This window comes from Xiphias gladius, chromosome 21, assembly GCF_016859285.1.
Source record: "Xiphias gladius isolate SHS-SW01 ecotype Sanya breed wild chromosome 21, ASM1685928v1, whole genome shotgun sequence".
In the NCBI taxonomy this organism is placed as follows: Eukaryota; Metazoa; Chordata; class Actinopteri; order Istiophoriformes; family Xiphiidae; genus Xiphias; species Xiphias gladius.
Genome location: NC_053420.1, coordinates 31,315,425 through 31,333,864, shown reverse-complemented (window position 1 = coordinate 31,333,864; position 18,440 = coordinate 31,315,425). Strand labels below are relative to the sequence as shown.

The window sequence follows — 18,440 nt, the reverse complement described above, 5'->3', positions numbered from 1 at the left end:
TACTTATAGTGACTCAAACAGTCCCTCATACATTCCCTAGGCTATGGCAATGAAATAAAACAGCTGCACAGATTGTTTTGATTTGAGTGATTGGGCAATGTATTAATGCACGTATACTTCATAGAGATAATTAGATCCCTCCAAGTGCAATGCAACTAGTCAATGTCAGTGTGTTGAAAAAAGCTATTAACAGTGACTCAGAACAACTATAGGCATTCAATACAAAACATTCTAATGTGTGGCATTGCTGTCAAGTTACATGTAGAGCAAAACTATGGGCAGGCAACAAAGAAATACAGCAGGATTACATCAATCTGGCAAACACATTTTGCCCCTTTTGAGACTTGAACTATTTGTCATCTAAAGATTAAACATAAAGCTACTCAGTGGTACAATAAACTTGACAATTTGACATTACCAGAAAAAAAAAAAAAAAAAACCTAAAACAAACAAATTATTTAAAAAAAAAAAAACAAAAAAAAAAAAAATCAAAGAGAAGCTGCACACTGACATATTTTCCATTGGGAAATACAAACAGAAACCCAACATTGGTTTTAAAAATATGCAAAAGACCAATTAAAGTAGATAAAAATACATATGAACTGTATATAAATAAATTTTGCAAAAGAGTTCTAACAAGGATGAGTCTTAGTGTTATTGAGTAGTCTAAATGTAACATTTTGATCAAACAGGAACTAAACAAGCTTTGACTAGACATCAGGCACTTCTACTGCGAGGTCATGTAAAACAGCCACTAGAGTAAACATGTAGAGAGCCTTCCTTGGTCTGGATACAGGCTGAACTATAAACAAGTGTGGCAAACGCTGTCAGAACCTGAAACATCACTGAAAATGACACAAAATTAAAGTCACTGCTTCCCCACTTGAGGTACAGTAGATTGTAGTGTGATTTCTATTTTTTCTTACACTGTGTATTCTGTTTGCCATAAATAGTTAAGTGCAAGAAAACCAAAGTGGGTTGAAACTGCAACAGCCATGTGGCTATGTAATATATTACAGTGTTTCTCAGTGGACTAGAACATTGGTGGGAGAATGGTATGGCTGTTAATTTGATCGTTACATTGGTTTAATGCCTCAGAAAGCCTTCTGTCAACACATGCCTTAGTCTGATTACATACCAGGCCTGCGCTATCAGCTGTTTCTTTAACTGGAGGAAAATGAGCATTCAGCATATTTTGACCTTCAGGATATTACTCATCTACTGAAACTGAAGTGACTGACATGTTTAGAACTACAGTACTTGGACACTGTACTGTAGCACTTCCGCTTACAGATTACTTAATGGAGGACGAGCATGGCCCACTGGACTCCTGCTCAAGAGAGAAGCCCAGGTGTCCATTAGCTCCCCTTTAAACGTTTGCTTCTGGATGTTGTTTTTTAGGGCAACAATTGATTTTAGTGGATGTGAGGGTTTTAATTTCAATTTCTGTTAGTCCTTTACTTTTCTCTCTGGCTAAGGACCAGCAGAGATTCTGGATTTCTTACATCACAATTTCATCACTAGAAGGCTTCCTGAAGGGCAGACATCAAGGCAGGAAAATGTGCGAATGTGGAAGCAAATGCACTGCAGGTCTGCTGTTCTGAACACCACATACATACAGTTTTCGTTTTCTTGTTAAAGTATTTTCGTTTGTATTTGCACTTAAGTGTTTTCAAGGCACATGGGAACTGGGAGTTGATGACAGATTTAAAAAAAAAAAAAAAAAGAAAGAAAAAGATTAAGGGTTTTTCATACATTGGGGACTGGGTTAATTTCAGTTAAAGACCCGTAAATGAAAAATAGTTCTGACATGTTTCGGGGGGGGGGGGGTATTTAGGACAACTGCTTTTCTTTCCTATTTCTTGAAGACCAGTGTTGGGCACAAAGCATTTTACTCTGGGTACAGGGCTATGCTGGAGGACCCTCAGTGATGTGGCTAGGGCCCAGGGGCCGCTCCTTCCTCCATGGTGGCTGGTGGGTTGGGATCCTTATGGAAAGGGGTCTCCTTGTAAATGAACCAGCAGTTACCTGCCCACAGGATCAAGTTCAAAAAGCCAAAAATCTGTGGAAAGACAGGAGAACAGATGATGATTGGTGATGATTAGAGATGACTGGTGACACATGAATAATGTCTACCGCTGGTAAAGCTCATATTGTTCAGTTTTTGTTGAAAAAGTGTTTAAGTGGTGCTCATTTAAACTTGCAATTTCTGGGGTCAGTCTGTGGTGGAATTGCACTGGACTGCATTATATTCATGATACTGTACCATGAAACACATTATAATGTTTTGTTGTAAACACACTGAAATTTCAATCACGGTGATCTTGAAGTAAAGCTTCAAAATAAGTTTGACCTGTACATCAAGACTTACATTGTTGTCTATAAATGTGGGATATTTAAATTCAAGCAATTATTGCATTAACAAATTTGCTTTCACTCACACACTGCATCCAGAAATGGAAAATAAAAAAAGCTATTGTAAAACTACATTTTCATACAGTTAACTCTACACTGGTGCTGCAAATAGTGATGCAATCCCAACACTGGCAGGGAATGTCTCTTTATTTTGAACACCAGGTGGAAGTGGTAGTTCTCTGCTACTGGAGCGCTTATATACAACAATAATTAGACAGCCACCCTCCTGTAGTATGTGAAATACTGTGTTGAAAATGGAAAACGTAGTGGTACTGAGGGAGGTGGTAAGTGTTAATCCTTTGCAAAATGCAAACTGTAGTTAGTTTATAACTGTGACTCTTCTGAAAGGTTGGCGAAAGAGTCAGGGTGAAGCATGTTGGCTGAAAGGTGGGCATCAGTAAAGTCTGCCCAAAGGGGCAGCTGTACCGTGTACTCTCTCACTCATCATCACTATCAGCAATGAACTAAAGTTCTCCTATCAGAAAGTAACATTAAAGTAACAATAAAATGAAATTAATGATGTCCTTTAGATTTCTTTCAGTTGCTATGCTTTGGATTCAACCTATTAAAAACAACTGACAAGTTGATATACACAATTCCAAGCAGTAAACATAATATAACATAAGTGGCATCATCTTTCAAGAAGGGTTTATACCAGCAAGTTAGTTTATATTTGGTATTTACTGTATTGGGCGTTGACCAATTATTGGCCTAGCTGCATATCGGATCTATATCGGATCCGATATGCAGCATTTGTATGATTATCTGAATCATTATTTTATCTGATTGCTGATAAAATAAAATAATTTAAAAATGCGCTACTTTGGCTCTGATGCAGCTGCCTCTCTCTGTCTGTAGTCACCAGTTTGTGGTCTTGAGCAATCTCCCGCATACAGCACTATCTGATGGGCTACACGTCACGAGTAATAGCTTATAAACACTGAAGGCTGCTGAAACCACAGACGGGCACAAAGGAACACATTTGCAGTCTCATAAAAACTTAAGCTAATGTTAAGTCTTGTAGAGCTAACTCAGATGAGAGAGTCAATGTCAACAAGTTCATTTGTTGATCTATAATTTATCCAGCGGACTCGCAAAAAAAAAAAAAATGATGGGCAAGAAATACGATTATAGCCTATCACTTATCAGAGCCAGTCATACACTCAATCTCAACTCACCACTGCTAGAAACGTTTCCGAAGTGTGTCCTGAAGCGGTCAAGCACTTTTAAAACTCTCTCTTTCTGTAAACCCTCATTGCAGATACACTAAAGAAAAGGTCTGGAAGTGCAGTATGGGAGTATTACACTCAACCAACAGGGAACCTTCTGTATTTACATTCATGAAGGCATTTCTTGATTGTAGTCTTTGACAATGATACACCTACATCCTCCAGAATGTTCTTGACCTGGCTTGATGTTGTGACGGGTTTTTCTTCACCAAGGAAAGAATACTGTGATCATCCACTTTAGTTGTCTTCCATGGTCTTCCGGGCCTTTTTCTGTATCTGAGCTCGCCAGTGCATTCCTCCTTTTTTAAGAATGTACCAAACTGTTGATTTGGCCACTTCTTAGTTTCTGCCATCTCATAGGTTTGTTTTGTTTTCTCAGCCTAATGATGGCCTCCTTCATTTGCATCGACACCTCTTTGGGCCACATATTGAGAGTTCCCATGCACAGCTACCAAATGCAATTTCAACACTTGACATAAGATCCAGACCTTTTATCTGCTTCATTTGTCTTGAAATAAGGAGGGGACAGACAACATCTGTCCATGAAACTGCCTCTCAGTCAATTGTCCAATTACTTCTGAGCCTCTGAAAATGATGAACTATGTATAGAACTGGCTGTAATTCCTGAAGCTGAAAGTCTATACTTCAATCACATCTTGATGGCTTTGTTTCAATTCCACTGTTACGGTGTAGAGACAAAATTGCAAAAAACTGTCCATATGTGTATGCTTAAAGGCATTTCGATTGAGTTTTGTGCTGGAGTTTGTGTGATTGTAAATTTGGATACCAAGATTTTAATTTTTACTGCAAATGTATATCGGTTCCAAATATTAATTATTGATTCTCTTGAATACTAATATTCAGCATTATCCCTGAAAAACCATATCAGTCGACTCTGCTGTCATGGTCTGGGTGTGTCTATGTAGACTGTGCAGTCAAACTATTTGGCCAGAACATCAGGTGCATTTATTCATGAACAATCTTGTATGTTTGGCATGGCTTGCAGCTCTTCTGAATCCTGAGGAAGATAGGATGAGTTTTCTAAGGTCATAAACGCTGATAAAATACTCTTTCCCTTGTAAAACCAATATGACCACTGAGAATTTTGGATCCCTTAAGAAGGAGGTAATAAGGTCTGCAGCAGATGCACCGCTTTAACATGACTTACCACAGAGGCATTGAGGCGGCCCATGGAGGGAAACTCTCCTGGTTGACAGACTTCCTTGCATGACTCCACCAGGTGCTCAGGGTTAGTGGCCCATTTGACGTCAGTCAGGCCTTTGCCCCAGGCCGAGGAGGACACAAGCCACAGGAAGGCAAAAGCAGCGGTCACCAAAAGGTCCTGTCAAGGAATAAACAGTAAACACCGAGCTTGTTTACATACACATCAATACCACATCAATACTCAAAAAGGTTCTTAGTTCCTGTCGAAATGTAAATATTAAAAAAAAAAAAATTAGTATGATCTCATACCAAGAACAAAGTTCAGTTTTCAAACCTTTTGGAATTCATATTTGCTGCCTTCATCTGCAGGCTACATTAATAATTCGTAAATTATCATATAATTTATAATTTCACAATAAAACTGTATTGGATAATCTGTGTACGATTTTAGATCTTGCCATCCATCCATTCTCCATATTGTTCCTCCAGGCTACTGATCTGATCCGCAGGGTTGCACGGGAGCTAGAGTCCTTCATAAATAAAATCTGAACATTTTTATGATGGTCCCTGGATTTTTTTTATGCACATGCTACAAAATAAAACAGAGACAAAGAATTAAATCTCAGAAATATTTAGATACAAAGAAAATGCACACAACACGTATGTTTAGAGTACTGTATTTTTCTTAAACAAGGACCGTTCACTCCTGCTTCACCTTAGACCAGATGGGAAGAATTCCATTTGAAATCAAGTGGTTCCAAATAATGCCACAAAGATGTGTGATAACAAGCTGTTCACACATACAGTCACCAAGCACTTTATTAGGAACACCATACTAACAACACTGGGTCAATCCTACCTTTGCTCTCAAAACAGCCTCTGTTTTTCCTGACATAGATTCAACAAGAATTTGGAAAATTTCTTCTGAGATTCTGCTCCATGTTGACATGACTGAATCACATCATTTCAGCAGATTTGTCAGATGCACATTCATCTGCCAATCTCCTGTTCTAACACATTCCAAAGGTGTGTACACTCTAAGGACTTGGGGGGGGGGGGGCACCTGAAGTTCACTGAATTCATTTTTATGTTCATGAAACCAGTTTGAGAAGACTTTTGCTTTGTGACATGGAGCATTATCCTGCTGGAAGTAGCCATTTGAAGGTGGTTAAAGTGTGGCCATAAAGGGATGCACATGGTCAACAATACTCATATAGGCTGTGGCATTCAAACCACATTTGACTGGTATTAAGGGGTCCAAATTGAGCCATGAAAACATTCCCCATACCATTACACCACCACCTCCAGTCTGGACTCTTGACACAAGGCAGGTTGGATCCATGGATTCATGCTGTTGATACCAAATCCTGACCCTACCATCTGCTGCCTCAGCACAAATCCAGATTCATCAGACAAGGCTACATTTTTCCAGTCTTCAACTGTCCAGTGTTGGTGAGCCTGTGCCTGCTGCAGCATCAGATTTCTGTTCTTGGCTGAGAGGACTGGAACCTGACGTGGTCTCCTGCTGTTGTAGACCATCCACCTCAAGGTTGGACATGTTGTTCATTCTGCTCACCACAGTTGTAAAGAGTGATTATCTGAGTTACTGAAGCCTTTCTGTCAGCTCCAAACAGTCTGGCCATTCCCCTCTGACCTCTCTTATCAACAAGGCTTTTTCGTCCACAGAACTGCTGCTCACTGGATAATTTTCTTTTTGACACCATTCTGAGTAAAAACTCTAGAGACTTTTATGTGTGAAAATCCCAGGAGATCAGCAGTTTCAGAAAGACTCAAACCAGACCGCCTGGCACCAACAATCATGTCATGGTAAAAGTCACTGAGATCGCATTTCTTCCCCATTCTGATGTTTGATGTGAACATTAACTGAAGTTCCTGACATGGATCTGCAGGATTCCATGCACTGCACTGCTGCCACATGATTGCCTGATTGGATGGATATGCACATGAATATATACATGAATAAACAGGTGTACAGGTATTCCTAACAAAGTGCTAAGTGAGTGTGCAGATTCAATGTAGCAGGCTCTCTCTTTTCTCATACTCAACTCTGGCTTTACGGTTATTTTCTCTAATTGCCACTGTACTAACTAAGGAGGCTGTTTATTTCCCAAGCGAAGTGTTTCTACACATCGTTTTAAAATTCCAACGGTTGGCTTTTCAGACATTTCTTAAAAGATTATCTGCATAAAGCTGAAAGTTTCTCCACTTTTCCATGTGATGCTGCAGGGAGAGATCGGAGTCAAGGGGAAGCACCAGGATGGTATTTGGGGTTGTTTTGTTTTTGGAGCGTTTCCCTGTTGGCAGACATCAACAAAAAATGACCGGGAAATGCTGTGTGGATGCAAGTCATTTTCACACTGGACCAAGACATTCTCTGGCGAGGTGCTGCGTTAGGCAATCTCTTAGCCTGTCTACCTGCAATTGTCGCTACGAAAGAAAAAATGACTGCTGCTGTGATAACTTTCCAGAGTTGTAAAATCCTGTCTCACAGTATTATGATATTACATGCCTAACTGGACAAATAACATGCCCCCAACAACGCAGCCACTTGAGTGGGGTACATACTACACACAACAATCCTGAAGTGTAAAAAGGGTTAGTAGGTATAATAATTTAAAAAAAAAAAAAAAAAAAAAAAGGAAAAAAAAAAAGAAAAAAAAAAAAGAGGATGTGTACTCACTACAATGGGACCGCGGCTGGTCTGGCGGTAGACATTCTGGTAGCCCAGGTAGAGGATCAGTGTGGCGGTGCAATAAAGAAACCCAAATACGCCGACACACACAAAGAACTCTGCTGAGGAGGAGAAGTCGCCCTGCAGGTAGGTCTCATTGAATGAACTGCTGTTACACAACGGTATCGTATATGGGTGAGCTGACAACCTGAAGAAAAGTACAGAGGGAGAACTCACTTTCAACAGTCGCTCTGATGACTTGTTTTTTTACTCTGTCATTTCAGAGAAAAAAGTCCTCACCTCCGTTATTCTTTTATCCAAGGAATGCAAGAAGAGAGAATATGAAAGGATTAAGCGAGACTTCACAGATTTTACAAAGACTACACAAACTAAACAGAAACCTTCAACTGATCTGCATGATTGTAGATCAGCTCCATTGTAAAGCAATTTTACAGAGATTGCTATTTTGATATATTCATCCAATCATTTCGTATATTATTAGCTATGATTATAAGCAGAAGACTCTGTTCCTGATATCAGAAGATCAAAATGTTTCTTTAGGTAAGAAAAGCCCCTTTTTAATTTTCTAACTGATATTAATCACACTGCACCACATAATAGTGAGAGGTAAAACTCACTGGCTTAAAACTGTTTAGTTTTAGAATATTGGCTATATGTAATTGAAGGAGCTATGAAAAATGAGTGTGGTATGTTTTGTCATTTCATATCCGTTTGACTAGATTATTGCATTATAAAACAGACTGGGGGAAAAAAAAAACAAAAAAACAAAAACAAAAAAACAGCCTGTTTCCTAAGTTTTTCTGGCTGTTTCAATCAAACTACAGTGCACTGGAACTGCTATGAGCAATAAATGTCAGAAACAACACATATTCAAGCAAGATGTCACCAAGGGACACAGAAAGGTAAAATCTTACAAATAAAATCTTTATATATAGTGCTGAAAAGAGATCTACAATAAAGTGACTTTATAATACATTTTTTTATTTTCTGCTCATTAAAATAATGTTTTTTCTGAACTGATGAATTAATACATAATTAATTATCAGCTGTTTGGTGGGAGATTTACTGCAGATAGTCATAACTCTTTCCAGTCAGATTATTTCCCCATGAAAACTGCAGTCTTCAAGCCACTCCTACAAAAAGATTAGTGTGGATACATCTGTCTTGACAAACTACAGACCAATATCAAACCTTGAATCTAAGTAAAATGATTTTAATAAATTCTATATCAGCATCTCAGTAATTTTTTTTTGCCTCAAATGTTACTTCAATTTGGATTTCGGCCCCACCACATTACTGAGACAGCTCTCATTAAAATTATGAATGATATTCACTTAAAAACTGATTCTGGCAAGATTTAAGTGCTAGCTTTGTCAGATCTAAGTGCTGCCTTTGACACAGTTGACCATACTACCAGACAGACTGGAAAACTAGGTTGCACTCTCAGGCACACTGGTAAGTGGTTCAAGTCATACTGTTCCTTAACTTCCTCAAGCTAAATGCAGACAAAACTGAGATGTCTTTGGTGGAGAGTTAGTGATCAGCTTGACTCTCTGTCTTTGAAAAACAAGAACAAAGTCGGAAATCTTGGTGTTATCTTTGACTCAGCGTTAATTTTTAAAAGCCATGTCAAATCCATTAAAAAGTCTGCATTCTACCTGCTTAAAAACAAGAGTCAGAGGATTCATGTTCAGGTTAGATTACTTTAATGGTGTTCTATCAGGTCTCCCAAAAAACAACTTTCAGACAACTTCAGCTCATTCAGAATACTGGTGTTAGAGTCTTAAGAAAGACCAAGAAAAGTGAACATATAAAACCAGTTCTCAGGTCTCTGCACTGCCTTCCCAGAGTGTCAGAGAATTAAGTTTAAAGTACTGTAGCTTGTCTATATATCTCCTAATGGCTTAGACCAAAATACATCTGACTGTCTTTTACCATATGAACCCTCTCAACCTCTCAGGTCATCAGGTAGATAACCCTAACCCTAGCTAACCCTAACCCAGAGTACAAACTAAACATGCAGAAGCAGCATTTAGTTAGTGTACCACAGAACTGGAACAAACTTCCAAAGGAGATTAGACTTGCTCCAACTTTGACCATCTTTAAACCAGGTTAAAAACTTTTATGCACTGCCTTTGAGTGAGGTGTAAATACTCAAAAAAATAATGAACCATCTTGCCCTCATTTCTTGTATTTATGTCTCTGTTCTTAAATTTTTTAATTTTCCTTAAAAATGTTTCTATTCTTTTAATTTGCATTTTAAAGTTTTATGCTGTTCCTGCTTTTATGCCTTTTTATGTTTTTAATGCATTATGTAAAGCACTATTAATTGCCCTTATGTATGAAATGTGCTACACAAGGGTCTACACGTGCTTTTCCCTAGACATTACATTTTTTATTTTACCTTTACAAAACCTCAGTACAGTCCTTTAGTTAATAAGAAAAAAAATATGATTTTACTGTGGAGCGCCTAAAAAAAAAAAAAAAAAAAAAAAGGCAGCAATCCTTACCCCCAAGTCTCAAAATGACCTAATTGCAAAGTAAAGGTAATGGAAAAAGAGAGGGTAACAAGCAGCACCACAGACATTCTGTTTCTTCAACCTTGTTTGAAGTCGACTAAATCACAGATAAATTTAATGTTGGTACCATTTCCTCTATCGCTGTTCGGTGTGATAAAAACTATTGAGACTGAACTTGTTTTTTCGTGAGTAATAAGATTTGCCTCATCTATTTATAATATTGGAAAACATCAATTACATGGTTCTGCATACATTTTTCATATCATCATATACTGTATATTGCTATTTGAAAGATGTATTGTTTTGTGGTATTGAGTTCAACAATATGGCCCAGTCCTATTTGATAGTGGATCTAAATGCAGCTGTCCAGCAAATACTGTTGAGACTAGTTACCTGGAAGTATTCAGACCTGCAATCAAATCGTTATTTTCTGCCTCTGCAGTCACCTGACAGTAAGTAAAGAGAAAGTTGCAAGGGAAAGAGGATGGCCAAATGATGGCAGTAATCCACCATTCGGTTTTTTTGCCCACTGAAAGAGGAGAAGGATCAAACAAGTTTTTGTCCTGGCATTTTAGAATGTTTAGTGTGGGTAGAAAACTTTCAGAATGTTAGCTAGAGCTTTCACATGTTAACTGCATTTCAGAGTTTATTGGCAGTAATGTGGACACTGACTCAGTAAGAAATAAAGAGCAAAGGAACGCTATATTGTTCTACAGTACCTGAATGGGTATCCAAAAATAGGCTTTACATCCTTCATCTCCTGGGCTCCTTGACATTTGACTTTGAAGTTGGTTGTCCCGGAGTAACCTCCAGTGGTGGCAAAGGCAAAGATGGTGAAGACCTGTAGTGGCAGAGAAATATGGGAGAGTAAGAGGTTTTAAAAGAGAGGCAGGTTTGTTTGACTGACAGGTGCCTCAAGCTATCAGACTTTTGATTTTAAAGTAAATGAAACCCGACTCTGCTGCTGTAATTCTGCCCAAAAGAAATAATATTTAAATCTGAATAAAAGTTTTTACTGAAATTAAATCAAAACCAATTTAATGAATTTTAAGCCCTGATATTTATTCAGCCCTGGAATTGTTCATTATTATTAAAATATGCATTTTCACATCATTTTGGACTATTATCATTAAAATATTATAAAACCACAAGTCGGGTTGTTGTTTTTCACAGTAACTCAGACATTAGCAAGAAAAAAAGCAAAGCAAATGTCCTGAAGTAATCCTTCACATTTTTGTGAGTGATGACACTGTTTTACAAAATAACACTGGTAAGACAAAACTTGTAGTGAACGGTCGTCTGACAATCTAACAGCGTTTGGCTCCCTACCAAAACTTTTGTTTAGTTGGACGTCTGTAGACAGCTCACACTCCCAGTGGAAAATAGTCAGCTATCTGAGTTACTGTAGCAAGTCGTTTCCTCTCTCAGAATCATGTTCTCTGGCAGTTAGCGTTGTTCAGGCTTCAGTCTTTTTGAGCTCATTATCTGTGACAAACTTAATTCTTGGCTGCTAGACAGATTTTCTCCCTGGTTTATTTCTGCAGTAAAGATGGCGGGAGACGCGAAGAGCTCGTTTTCATTCATCATGAATTTATTTAATTCTGTGGCAGCACAACATGTTACACCAGCCATCAGAAACTTGTGCAGGTTAAATTGGACTAACCAAACACTTTTAAGGTTCTTTAACTCTCAAAGGCTCACTATAGACAGACTCCAAAACACTCACTATCCTAGCAATATAATAAGGGTGCAAATAACCCATAATGCAACACTGTAAAAGACCATAGTTACTCTGGTACTCTCTTCATTCAAAAAGAATATCTGTTGTAATAAATGAACACGTAATTGTCTAGTCCTGAAGTATAAGACAACCTCGACTTTTTCAAACCTAAGTCTCTTCTTTTCTTATATTAGGACCAAAATGGTATCCTCTCTCTCCAGAGCAGTAGAACTCTGCATAGTTTTTTTAGTTCATTCGGTTTAGGCGTTGCACAAAAATGCTTAGGCGCTGTGTCTAAATCTTATAATGGTAGGGAAAACCCTGGCTGTAAGTGTAACATACGTGTTATGCAGCACTGATAGGTCAACACTATACTTGTGCAAAACAAAGGATAAAGAAAATTTTAAAAATTCTGTACATTAACTGAATGTTGTGAATGAATATTTAACTCTGTAGAAGTTGTTTTCATATAAGAATGAATGTCAGCAAAACGTTTCTTCTCAAGGGAGAAGATATCTTCAACTATACTGACAAAGAACAGACACAAGCAGGAACAATGGAAAGCAGAGGTGAACCCAGACCATTTCCTCTAACCTTTAAAATGAACCGACTGTGCAGAAAAACTATGATTATGATAAACTGCAGTCAGTAACTGCAGTTTAGTAGCAAAACAGGCTCGAGTATATGGCCAGTTTGCATCAATTTCAGCCAAATTTCTCTGGTGGGCCATGAATTAAGCTGTAACGTATGGACAAGATTTGAACAGCTTCTCTTCATCTGCAGCATGACTAAATCCACGCTGACATTTGGGTCAGGCTAAAAAATGTTGCTAGCTGTAGGACCTGGACTGGGCTCTGACCTGAACGGAGCAGACAGGCCAAAATTTTAGGCCCATGCAGCACTCTTCTGGGAACTGTGCAGATACTGTGCAATCCGCATTGTACGAAAAGATTTATAAAACAAACCCCTGAACAAATACTATTGATAGAGGTTAACCAAGCCCCCTCAAAAACCTCTTACACCGTGGGGTAGCACCAGAGGTCCATTCTGAGCCAGGAAAAACCTTGTTAAGGCAGTAAGCAGAGTACATCTGTCTTACTCGACTGTAATGTTGTTGAGATCCTCACTGCTGCCATTTCATCCTATTTTTAAATGCAAGACATTAAAGTGTTAAAATAGAAACGCAAACTAGGAACAGAGTAGAGTGGGATTTCATACAGCAGCATTCTGTCGTAGAGCCAGTACTGGCACACATTATATTAATACCACCCCTGTAACTAATATGTGGAAAGTTATGATGTAAATATGTAAAGTGTTTCATTAAGGCTGGGATTCACTAATGACTACTTTTTGGGAAAAAACATGATAGTGTAGCAAGCTTTCTCTACATTGTTACACCGCTTACATAAAGCACAATTAAAAGTTACTCAGGTCAATATAGTATGTCAGCCCAGTGTGGCTGTAAGATGTAGCTGTATGTAGAGGTATGATAGCTGCGATCTTGCCGGTTCACTGCTAAGGCCGGAGGAAAAAAATTGATTTTTCGATTAATTGCGATTTTTATTTGATTGATCCAATGTCATTTCTTAAAATCGCATGTTCGATCTTTGCATTTGTACCCTCTCTCATTTAACATTTACTGTACATCTGAATTAAATGTTATGTGTATGCAGTGGTTACTTGTTATAAGGGGTTCAGTTACAGCTGCATGATGTATAAAATGTTTACTTTTTGAAAATCGAGTTATTACAAGTTAATAGAGTTTGAATTCATAAGTAATGTAGATGATAGCTGCTATATGAGCTGCCTCTAGTCACTACAATCTTGGCAACTTTGACGTGAATAATCACAGTGTATGCGGACCTGCCGCAGTTTACGGGACTGAGGATCACATTTTACAGAGGGATTGACTGAAAAAGATTGCACATTGGTCTAAAGATGCCCTTGTAAGTGGGTGTAGGCTTTGTTTTTAAATTCTTGCTCATTTGTTTTGCACACGTAGACCTAAAATAATATAGATGGATCATGTTTTAGTGGTTTTGCATTTGCTAGGAAAAATAAGTCCTTGGTCCACAATTGTACAACCACAATAATGGTTATAAATGTTTATAGTTGAGCCTATAATGTGTACTTCACAAAATTTCATATTCAAGGAAAAATTGATGAATTCTGAGATTAATTCTTTAATAAACATTGATATTTATCTGATTTAACTGAATCATCAAGAGTCAAATCATATCAAAATGAGTCAATCCTGGACTTTGTGAAAGGAAATCAAATCAAATTGGGAGATCAGAGCTGATATCCAGCCCTACTCATTGCATGTCAAAGAAACAAATAACACAGAAAAACAATTTTGATAAGGATCTGCTGAATTTGGTTCTTAAAAAATTGTGACCAAGACATGTACTGAATAGTACATTTTATTAGGGCTGCAAGTAATGATTAATCAATTTCTTGATTAATCAATTTATTGTTACATCTATAAAATGTTTAAATACTTACTCTGAAACCAGAGAATAATGACTGAGACAATTTATCAATTATCAAAATAGTTGCCGATTAACTTTCTGTCGATTGACTTAATGATTAATCATTGCAGCTCTACATTTTACAGTTGAAAACAACAACAAAACAAACCCTTGTCACTAAATTACTTCAAACATATCTTGTACTGCAATCTCTTATAAATTATCAGCCAACATATATGCTTATACAGCATATCTATGATAAGATAAAAATGCCAACAAAAAAAAAAAAAAAAGCTCTATTCTCATAACCAAATGGCAGTGTTGCAGTGATAATTGTGTAAAGTATGTATGAGTGAACACTGCAGTATCTAGAAACACATCCACACATCTCTCCCCCTCCCAGGAGATCCTTCGTACGATGAAAAGCTTCTGATTAAGGCATGTAATTCTTGCTTCAATACTTTCTCTCAAGAATAATGTCATTTGTTCATTTACACCCACATCTACCAAAGCACATTCCCAAACCTTTTCAACTACTTAATAGTTGTATACAGTGGGCCAAAGCACAGGACAAAACACTGAGGGGAACAGCCTGCAGGCTGTAGGAGTGTAGTAAAGACAGAGAGATAAACAACAGAAACACACAGAGAAACTGAGTGCAGTATTTAGCAAGCTTCAGGCCCAGTGAGGATTTTCAGAAGTGGGTTTCATCTTTCAGGAATCTCTGGATCTCCACAACATTTCTCAGCTTTCATCTCAGCCCTATTTGACCCACCCAGCCCAATCTGCCAGTACCCCAAATAAACCCTTCAGACAGAGCGTGGATTCCCTGTCCAAACTCCAGTGCCCACTGAGCCTCCCACAGACCAAATGAAGCATTCGTCACTTCCTCTCCTGGTCAGGGAGCGGCAGAACAAATAAGAGACAGCAGCCAGTCACAAGGTTCTGAATCTTGCAATTTAACATTTTATACAACAACCTGTATTTGTATGTATCACATTAGGTGAACATAAGGCAATAATGAGCCAAAAACAGACCCAGCGGATCATGTTTGCAAAAATAGCCAGACCACTGCCTCCAATAGCGATGAACACCCTCCGAAGCTGTGAAAAACTGCTGTTACTGGCTAATGTCCATGTTTGCAGGCTGTGGCATTCAGACCTCTTTGACATTCACTAATATCAATCATAAACATCTTCCCAGAGTATGTAGAAGAGGGAGCAAGCTGTTTCGCCCAGAGCTGGATGGCCTCACTCTGGAAGAAGTCTGTCTATTTCAGCCTTGAAACTGGAGAAGACTGGAGTAACAAATTTAACTTGCTGAACTGCCTTTAGAAATTGGAAATAACAAGGTTCACAGTCAGAACAACAATGACTGCTGAAGAACAGTGCAAAACTAAGAAAATAATACGCTTCAGTATTGAAGTATTGCAGTTTGATATCCAACCCGGACAGTAAAAATTGTGCAATAAAGCCAGACTTTTTAAACTTGCCTTCCTGGTGTGAAACTCCACAGTAGAACAGATAATATCTGCTGTATATGTTAATTGCCAACAGGACATGCCTCCTCCACAAGCTTACGCCTTAAATACACACAGCACTACCTACTGTAATATAGCAGTTTGCACAGTAGCCACATAGAGGGGTCATTTCTGAACCGTTTTCTTTTTTAGTACACAGTCCATTCAGATTACTCATTATGAAGTTAATTGCACAGACTCACAGGGTAGTAATATTTCAGAGCATGTTCTACTGAGCAGTAGCACATATATCCAACCTATTTGATTCTCAACAGCTGGCATTCCTCACAACAGGCACATATAGTGGCACGAAAAATCTCACAGAAGTAGAAGCCCTTTGCAAGGAAGAATGGATGAAAAACCCCCCAAACAAGAACTGAAAGACTCTTAGCTGCTCAAAAAAGCATTTACAAGCTGTGATACTTACCAAAAGGGGTGTTACTAAGGACTGACCATGTAGGGTGTCCAAACCTTTGTTTCGGGCCCTTTTCCTTTTTTGTTGTTTTGAAATTTTAGAAGATGGATTTCCTTTGGGAAATCAGGTCTTTTTTTCTCACTTAGCTATTCACAGCAACAGAAATTTTTCACCAGGGGTACCCAAACTTTTTCATGCCACTGTTGAGCTGGTTCACAGGCACACAAAATCAGATGCTGCTTTCCATTTTACAAAACTCAAATAATCATCTGCTTTACTGTGAATGTTTTTTTTCTGCAGTAAAACATGGCATCAACAAAAATCCTGTTCTGAGTGGTACTGCTTAATTGTATTAATTTATGCAACAACTGTTATCTTAGCTGGACTATTTCAATAGAAAAGTCGCAATGTCTGGGAATTTTCTGGAACTTCCAGTTTGGTCCACTGCAACACCTAATTAGGTTTTAGTATGGAAAAAGTGTAAGGGTTTTTAGCAGAAACTTGACATCCTCATGTAGGTTAACATTTCATTTGGGAAATCATTAGCTCCAAGTAAATCCGTAAATCCACAAGATATGGCATAATATAATTTATTTAATTCAGGTCAAAAGAGAGGACTTCAAAGTTACAAAAGAACAAAGCAGAGACAGAGGAACCTGCAACAGTTGTTAAAGTTCTCTTCGGCCTTCACACTTCAGTCTATGTACAAGACCGTGTACAACACGGCAAACAGTGTCCGGTAGGCGGAATTTGTGAAATGGACTTCTGGAGAAGGAAACATTAAGATCACGAGGATCAAATGAGAAGAGTGCTGAGTAGATATGGTGGCTGTACGCAGATATGGATAACTTATCGCTAACGTTAGCCTTATTTCGTATCTAATTCTGAGACATTTTAAATGCTTTACTCACCCATTCTAGGACACGAATAAATCCAAGAGGTTCTTTCAGTGGTCCCAGATCCAGAGAGAATCCAGACACCCATTTCTGGGTATAACAAACAAGGTGTGTAAAAAAGACAAACAAAGATACACAAACATAACAGTAGCCAGTTGTAAACGAATTAACGTTAATAATAGCACCCAAACAACTATCGTTACCTGTTTGTCACCTTGCGGCTAACTAGCCCTGCCCATGGTAACCCACCCCAGCTAGCGACATGCTAACGCTAACTCACGTCAACCTAGGTATTTAGCTTAACTAACATACCTGAATAGAATCCATTGAGACGTGAAATAGTTGAAAAGTAGTTTGTTGTCACTCCTGAAGTTGTCAGTTTGGTTGTAAAGCTAACTTAAAGACACTCCGTTTACATTCGAACGGTGGCATGCGATACAACGGCTACTGACTGTCAGCAGGCGGCAGAGCAACAGCCAGGCAAGTAACTCTTAAGCTTACTGTCAAAGCCTGTACAACTGAACCCCTGTCAAACTCACCAAAATAAAATAAATAACACTTCCGGTTACTTTTAGAATAATGAACGTGTGTATTCATGGACACATGAAACTTCAGTTGGTTCATTTCAACCAGAGAAAATTACTTCTTTTATTTGTTTAGATTTAGTCCATCTGGATGTAATAGGTCTCATCTACCTGTCAGCGCGGTGAATAACAGAACAGTCTGTGCGCTCTTCATATCGGATTTACTGCCCCAAGTTATCACGTTATGTTTACTGTAACAGCTTCAAAAATGAAAACAAAACAAAATTAAAATAAATACAAAAAAAACATCTGTTTTGTCAGCACATCTGAATATGTAACAGGTGGAAAGCACGTCTTTCAACATCATTTTTAAAAAGAAAATTAATTATGAAATTTGTATACCAGCAGTAAGCGAGACAGTGTGTGGGCGACTATTGGAGGTACGATTATTATTGAATGTATTATTCTTATTTCTGTTGTTATTGTTATCACGCAATTTTGATCAATAAAGGATGTCACCTTATTGCATTTTTTTTATCCCACTAATTTTAAAGATTTGTTAAGATAATACAGGGTAACTGTGTTTGTTGTGGAGAATATGCTTAAACAGTTGCATTTCCCTTTCTGGGAATTGTGAATGCTGTATTATATGTTGGAAGCACTGTTCCCTCTTTGAATTTCCAACAAGTTCTCGTTTAGATGAGAAAATATGGTTATTAGTTTTTATGACAACCAGAAAGATGATAATGTATTTCATCTAATAACCCTCATTACTTAATAGTTCTGATTCATAATCATAGATGTAAATATTAATAATATCAATGTTTCTATACCTTTTTTTTATAGTATAAATGA

The 18,440-nt window shown here is 38.0% G+C and overlaps 1 protein-coding gene across 1 annotated transcript; it reads right to left on the bottom strand.

Moving 5' to 3' along the window:
* Window positions 1–547: 547 nt before the first annotated feature.
* sypl2a (synaptophysin-like 2a) lies at window positions 548–17,564 on the bottom strand. The gene is made up of 6 exons (XM_040158541.1): window positions 17,374–17,564; window positions 17,077–17,151; window positions 10,760–10,881; window positions 7,510–7,708; window positions 4,813–4,986; window positions 548–2,062 (listed from the first exon to the last, which is right to left on the bottom strand). The coding sequence occupies exons 1-6, from the start codon at window positions 17,386–17,388 to the stop codon at window positions 1,937–1,939; spliced, it is 711 nt and encodes a 236-aa protein (XP_040014475.1). The 5' UTR covers window positions 17,389–17,564; the 3' UTR covers window positions 548–1,936.
* Between the last annotated feature and the right edge of the window lie 876 nt (window positions 17,565–18,440).